The 7,964-nt window shown below is 36.4% G+C and overlaps 1 protein-coding gene across 1 annotated transcript; it reads left to right on the forward strand.

Annotated features, from left to right (window-relative positions):
- The first annotated feature begins 723 nt into the window (after positions 1-723).
- Positions 724-870, forward strand: LOC136393331 (keratin-associated protein 20-2-like). The gene has a single exon (XM_066365944.1). The coding sequence runs from the start codon at positions 724-726 to the stop codon at positions 868-870; it is 147 nt and encodes a 48-aa protein (XP_066222041.1).
- The last annotated feature ends 7,094 nt before the right edge of the window (positions 871-7,964 follow it).

Here is a 7,964-nt window from a genome sequence, read left to right on the forward strand (position 1 = left end):
TGTGGTGGTTCAGTGGATAAAGTGTTCACCTGAAATGCTAAGGTTGCCAGTTCGAAAGCCTGGGCTTGCCTGGTCAAGGCACATATGGGAGTTGATTCTTCCTGCTCAACCCCTTCTCTTTCTTTTTCTCCTCTGTAAAATGAATAAATAATTTTTTTAAAAAAAGTGAATAGTATTGCTCCACACAAAAATACTATACCACATTAGTCTTTCAAGGATTTACAGTTGGGCCCTGCCATGTCTTCACTCTATCTTCTACATGTATTCTACTATGTCTTTTCCACACTTTCCATCTTAGCTGCTTCTTTGTAGTCACACTTTGTTCTCAAGCCTGCATATATGCAGATAAGAGGAGGACATTATTAAAGGAAAAAAATTTTCAAGAGGTGAAACCTGACTGGGTTATATGATCTCGTGGTAGCTAGTAACAGTTTAGATTTCACATCTGGGATAAACAAGCCACCAAGCTAAGAGAAGGATCTTTCATTAAAGGCACATGATTTCATCACAAGCATCCCAACACTCAGCAAAGCCACCCTGAATACATTGGTTTATGAGGAATTCTTAAAAGGGTTATAACTCCAAGGAGTTTGAAACATAAAGTCAACAGTACTTGTGGTTTCTTCCACATCCACTCAATTGGTATATAAGGCCTCATGTGGATGATACACTTAGAACTTTAGAAATTGACTGTACTCTTCTCCTGAGTCTTCTCCACACACCATGATCTTTTACAACAATTACTACAGGGGCTTGGGCTATGGCTATGGAAGCCTGGGATGTGGCTATGGATGTGGCTATGGTCGCTATGGATATGCTTGTTACCGTCCATGCTGCTATGGAAGATACTGGTCTTCTGGCTTCTTCTAAGAAAGCCTAAATTGCTCATCTCTTCAAGACATTCTCTTCTGCAGGACTATGTATGCTCCCTGCATGATTTATAAGAGCCATGTTATCGTCTGCTCAAACAGTAACAACCAAGTCTTAGACTGTCATGTCATATCAGAACCTTTTTGAGCGATATTACCTGAATTTCCAATAATTTGTAAAAATATTCATTTGCTCTTGTGTTACTATTATATAATTGAATACTACCCATTTTCTTTGGAAAAATATCTAAATTCATTTTTCATTAAAGGTAATCTGTTTGGCACACCTACAACATTTTCATGTGTGCTTATTTCTATAGATTGTGTGTGTCTTTGCATTTGAGATTGTTGACCCTTTGGTTATCTATAGTTGATAATTTAGACCAGTAGTAGTCAACCTGGTCCCTACTGCCCACTAGTGAGTGTTCCAGCTTTCATGGTGGGCAGTAGTGGAGCAACCAAACTATAAATAAAAAGATAGATTTAACTATAGTAAGTTGTTTTATAAAGATTTATTCTGCCAAACTTAGCGAAAATCCGACATAAAGTACTTGGTAAGTAATTATTATTATATGCTTTAACTTGCTGTAACTCTGCTTTATAAATTTTATAAAGGAAAGTTACTTCCCTACTTTATAAATCACCATTACTGTGGAACTGGTGAGCGGTTAGAAAATTTTACTACTAACAGAGATACAAAAGTGGACAGTAGGTATAAAAAGGTTGACTACCCCTGATTTAGACTGTGGTTGAATAGTTATGTTAAACCAGTGCTTTTGTGAAGTGTTTTTATGAGCACTTTCTTTTTTTTTTTTTTTTTTTGCTTTTACAAAGAGAGAGAGAGAGTCAGAGAGAGGAATAGATAGAGACAGACAGACAGGAAAGGAGAGATGAGAAGCATCAATCATTAGTTTTTCGTTGCACGTTGCAGCACCTTAGTTGTTCATTGATTGCTTTCTCATATATGCCTTGACCGCGGGCCTTCAGCAGACCGAGTAACCCCTTGCTTGAGCCAGCGACCTTGGGCTCAACATGAGCACTTTCAAGGGCTACAATTATCTATATTGATTTAATTTAGGCCTCATCATTGGTATGTCCAAAAGTTTGACTAAAGACATTGGCAAAGTGGTACTCCTCTTCTTATCCCTTCATTCTATTTCCTTAGTAGTTTCTTCTTTATTGATACTAGGTATTTAAATGTGCCTCTGGGCAGAGGTAAATTTTTCTTCTAAATTTTATATGATTTCTCTTTCTTTTCAGTAATTGAAAATATGTTCTTGAACCCATCATATGCCTTATAGCTGCACAGAGGGCTTGCCTTTCTAGCAGTCACACTCTGTCATAGGAAGATAGAGAATTTGAGGTCTATTTTAGTGAAATGTTCAGGGGTCAGAATCTGCTTGCCTTTGGAAAGAGACCTGCTGTCTTGCATATCAAGGTAGTGTCTTGAGTAGACCGCAATCATGCCAACACAAGGCTATAAAGTGCACCTCTACTCCTGGGAATCAGAATAATGTTTCAGAAGCTTCTATAATAAATTATTTTAATTTACTTTATCATTAAGTATTATTAATAATGCCAACAGTGATAAAATATAAGTCAATTATATCTATTAGTATTTTAGTAAGTAATTTGAGAATTTGGAGTACCTAAGACCAATAGTAGATTCATACAAAATTACTTTCTGAATAGAGATTGAAGTGTGAGGCTAGACAAAATCTTATCCTGCACCTAAATGCAAGTTTTCTGGAAGTCTAGAAGAGCATATTTTTATATATATCTTTCTCCATCAGTTGAAGACAGTTCATAGTACTATGTATGATTTCAATTTTTAAAATTTATTAGCCTCTTGTGTTTAGCCTAGTATATGATCTCTTTTGGACACCATTGTATATGGGTACTTGAGAGAAATCTGTGTTCTCTTATAGTTGGTAAAATGCTCTCTAAAAGTGTATTAGGTTTAGTTGGTTTATAGTGTTCCTTTAATTTATTTATATTATGATGTATATAGTTGTTCTATCCATTCTTCAAAGTGGGATTGTAAAGTCTCCAACTCTGATTGTTGCTGTCTCTTTGTCTTTTCAGTTCTGACCATTTTTGATTTGTGTATTTTGGTGCTTGGTCATTAGGTACATATATCTTCCTGATAGATTGACCTTTTTTCTTTTTTTAAGTGAGAGGAGGGGAAATAGAGAGATGGATTCCTGAACATGCTCTAACCAGGATCCACCTGGCAACCCCATCTGGGGAAGATGCTCTTCCCATCTTGGGTCTAAACTCAGCTATTTTTAGCACTTGAGGCAGAGGTTCCATGGAGCCATCCTCAATGCAATCAAATCAATCAAGCTATGGTTACTGGAAGGGAAGAGAGAGAGAGAGAGAGAGAGAGAGAGAGAGAGGAAGGGGAGGGGTGGATAAGTAGATGGGAGCTTCTCCTGTGTGTCCTGACCAGAATTGAACCTGGGACTTCCACACACTGGGTCATTGCTCTACCACTGAGCCAGCTAGCCAGGGCTAATGATTGCCCTTTTTATGATTACAAAATATCTCTATCTCTTTAAATTTTTTATAGTTTATTTAGTTTGATATTGTTTTATCTTTTTTAGCTTTCTAGTAGTTGTTTGCATTATACAGATTTTTAATGTAGAAATATATATATATAATTTTTTTCTTTTAACATATTTGTTTCAAGAGCCTTGATTATTGAAATGTTTTTGATTGCTACTTCAAAATCTGTACCAGATAATTAGAACATCTGATTATCTTAGTGTTAGGGTGAGTTGATTATATTTTCTGCATCTTTGTTTCTTGGTATGATTAAAATTTTGTGTGTCAGAAACAATTTTTTCTTATTTAAATTTTTTACACAGGTAGTCACCTTGTTTAGGTTTAGCATGTGGGTTTTTTGGGCTATGATTCATAATTTTCAGAGTTGGTGCCATGTCCTTTTGGTCTATTTGGTTTATCTAGTGTCACTGCTTGTCCCATGGTCCTGCCATTGCTGCCTACTTGCATAAGGAGGTTTCCAGTCCACCTGCTGTGTCTTTTGTTGGAGTTGGAATTGTAGCACAGTAACACCCCCTATCACCCTCACTGCCAAGATGTCTCTTGGAGGGAGCAGAAGAGTCTCTGTACATGAGGATGGAACCTTTCTGGACTGAGGAATAACTCTATTCAGTAACATGTAGCTCAAAAACAAATCACATGGGAATGAGTGCTGGCCAATTGGCTCAGCGGTAGAGTATTGGCCCAGTGTGTAGAAGTCCTGGGTTCAATTCCCAGTCAGGGCACACAGAAGGAGCACCCATCTGCTTCTCCACCCCTCCCCCTCTCCTTCCTCTCTGTCTCTCTCTTCCCCTCCTGCAGCCAAGGCTCCACTGGAGCAGGGCTGGCCCGGGCACTGAGGACGGCTCCATGGCCTCTGCCTCAGGTGCTAGAATGGCTCCAGCCACAATGGAGCAATGCCCCAGATGGGCAGAGCATCGCCCCCTGGTGGGTATGCTGGGTGGATCCTGGTCTTGAGAATGTGGGAGTCTGTCTGACAGCCTCCTCTCTTCTAACTTTGGAAAAATACCAAAAAATTTAAAAAATTAAAAAAAAATCACATGGGAAATTAGAAAGTATCCTGAGCTGATTAATAAAGAAACACAACACAGTTTAAGTGTCTATGTTAGAAAAAAAATGACATTAAAAAAAATCAATGTTCTAAGTTACATTATAAAGTTGGAAAGGAAGAGAAAATTAAATACAAAATATGAAGAATGTAGAAAAATAAGAACCAGAGTGGCATCAATTCAGTAGAAAATGGACAAATAATAAAGAAAATCAATAATACACAAAGGCAGTACTTTGATTAAATCAAGTAAATTGATAAATTCTAAACAAATTAATCAAGAATATAAGAGGGTAGAAATGATAATATGAAAAATGAAAAAATCAATGTGTTTGAAGATCATACAGGCACCAAAAAGGATAAGTGGGTAGTCTAAAGAATGTTCTGTCAATAAATTCTACAACACAGCTGAAATAGCAAAAAACTTTTTTAAATATACAAATTACCAAAACTGATTCAAGTAAATCTGAAGAGCATATATTTAATAAAGAAAATAAATTTATAATTACAAATTCCTTTCTTGAAAGAAAATTCTAGGCCAAATATCTCACTGGTAACTCTGTACAGCATTCTAATGGGTAACTTAAGAAAATTGCAGTAGTGTAGGTACTTGAATCCTAATATTTTTATCCCAAACCACCAACCTCCCCCCCAAAAAAAAACTGAATAAGAAATCTATTATACTTGAGAGTATTTTATATAGGTACCAATAACTTTTCTCTATCTCTGTATCTGTATTGATATCTATATCTACATCTGTATCTATGAGATGTAAATGCAAACATTCTACTAATGCATGACTTTATATACCACTCTTAGAACAAACAGATCAAGTAGAAAAATTAAATGAGAGAGGACACCTACACAATCTAATAAATAAAGTAGTTCACACAGATATAGATCTATTTCTACACTGATAGTAGAGAGTAAACCTTATATGCAAGCTTCCATGAAAATACACAAAGATTGATCACTATTAAGTCACAAGGGAAAAAATTAGTAAACTTTTAAAGTAGAAATCTTGCACTAACATTTCTAGTTGCTAAGCAATAAAATCAGAAATTGCCAACAAAAACACAGAACATAAAATCCCCTTGACCTAAAAAGTAAATCTTTGATTAAACAACTCTCAGATGAGAAAGAAAATATACTATCAGATTATAGAATGTCTAAAAAAATATATAGATAATAATAATAAATAAATAGCAACAAAAATAGTCCTTAACAGAATCTATAAAAAAAGGTCAAGCAATAATTAAGAAAAATTTTGTAGTATTAAATACTTGTATTAGTGAAAATTAAAGGAATAACATGAGTAACTTACTATTCTACTTAAGAACTTAATAAAAGACAACTAAATAAACCAAGACAGTACAAGGAGGGAAATAACAGACAAGCAGAAATATAATAAAGTGGAGACTAGGAAAAAATAGATTTTTTAATTGACTCAAAATTCTATTATTAGAAAGCATAACATTTATAAGTCATTTTCTAATTTGATCAAGAAACAAAAGGGGAAAAGCTTATACAACATTAGAAATAATGACAGAAATAAACATAAACACAAGAGGTTTAAAATTATATGACTCTACTTTGCAGATTTTTATGGATATAAATTTGAAAATCTATATGCCAAGCATGACTTCCTAGAGAAATACATATGACCAAAATGGACACTACTGCATTTAGAAATACTGTGTACTGCTCACAAAAATTAGGGGATATTTTATAGTTTCATATTCATTTTGAAATATCCCCTAATTTTTGTGAGCAGTATATATAAAGAGATTCACTTCCTTAGAACACACAGAAAATTATTAAAGGAATACCGCACAAAATACTCCCAATGCAGATAATTCCCACAGAAATTCCACCACTGCTTTAGACAAGATAATAAGATTGTGCTATAAACAGCCCAGAGCACTGCAAATGCAGGCCAACATCCTAGTTCCTGAGAGCAGGGATGCACAGCATTGAATCAGTGGCGGGCAGTAAGGTGCTTCCAGGATTTATACATCTGGATGTGGGGATGCTGTGTGCTCCCTTCCCGAGTGTTGCTGAGACTTGTGACTACTTCTAACAGAGAAAATACAGCAAATGTAATGAAATAGATAGGATCGTGTGTGTGTGTGTGTGTGAGAGAGAGAGAGAGAGAGAAAGAGAGAGAGAGAGAGAATGTTACATCTGCACGGGACTGTAGCACCTGTCCTCCTGGAGTCCCTCTCCTTCCCTTCTTGGCTTTGGGAGAACAAGCCACCATGCATGGGAACCCAAATGGCAAGACACAAGGCAGACAGCCTCTGGGAGCTGTTTGAGCCTTTAGCATGTTGCCTTGTCAGGGCCTCCAGCCCACAGTCAGTGCCAAGCCCCATGGTTGTACCCTAAATTCTGCCAGCTATGTGAACTTGGGGGCAGAGCCTTTCTCAGCTGAGACTCAGATGAGACCACAAACCTGACCTTGGTTACTGCATCATGAGACCATGAACTTTGTTTATGCCAAAAATGCTGCTTTTATATATCTATTTATTATGACCCACCATGCAAGCCAAATAGTTTTATCATCTATTACTACCTTAGGAAATAATAAATTATAAATATATTCTTAGGTTCTTTCATAAAATATTTTAAAGAAAGAAATAGCAGTAGAAGATATGACAACATTTATTTATTTTAAGAGATCCGTGAACATGAAAATTGGGGAAGTTATTATCTTTCTTTGTTCTCATGAACCACACAATATTCAATTTAATTTATAAAGAATATCACCTTTAGTGTTGAGAATTACTCAGCATAACAAATATTATTCCCTCAGCATCAGATAAGGAAACTGAGGTTACAAAATATGTTACTTTCTTTTTTCTTTTTTTTTATTTAGAAAATGAAATTTAACAGGGTGACATTGATCAACAAGAGTATATAGATTTTGGGTAAACATCTTCACATCATTTGGACAGTCAGTTATGTTGTATACCCATTACCCAAAGTCAAATCATCCTCTGTCACCTTATATTTGTTCCTCTTTATACCCTACCCCCAATCCCCTCCCTTCCTCCTCATCTTCCACCCCTTGGTAACCACTGTACTCTTATCTATGTGCATGAGTCCTTTCTTGCCGAGTATTACCAAGCATGTCAGTCAGACACTTGAGACATCCAAACACTGAAGTAAATACCAGGGTTGCTGTTTGGATTAAACGAGTTTATTAGGTTTCAGACAAGCCCCAGCCTGAATGTCATCAAGGCAGTTCCTATGACATTGGATCCCAGGGAATCAGAACTGTGGGGTCTCAGGTGGATTTCACCTTCTCCCGCTCTAATGAGGTGAATGCAGGGCATATGTAGTTTAGATTGAAGGTCAATACAGAGCTGCTAGACTTTCACAAAGCAGGATAGCTGTCACCTAGTGAAAGACACAGGACATGTGGGGTTCCAGATTGGGGAGTCCTGCAGTCAGGTGCAGAGAATGAGTCTTCCATGGTGTCC

This window comes from Saccopteryx leptura, chromosome 2 (assembly GCF_036850995.1).
Source record: "Saccopteryx leptura isolate mSacLep1 chromosome 2, mSacLep1_pri_phased_curated, whole genome shotgun sequence".
NCBI classification, from domain to species: domain Eukaryota; kingdom Metazoa; phylum Chordata; class Mammalia; order Chiroptera; family Emballonuridae; genus Saccopteryx; species Saccopteryx leptura.

Excerpts from the sequence above, each read along its gene's own strand:
- LOC136393331 (XM_066365944.1), top strand. The coding sequence starts at position 724 with ATGATCTTTTACAACAATTACTACAGGGGCTTGGGCTATGGCTATGGA.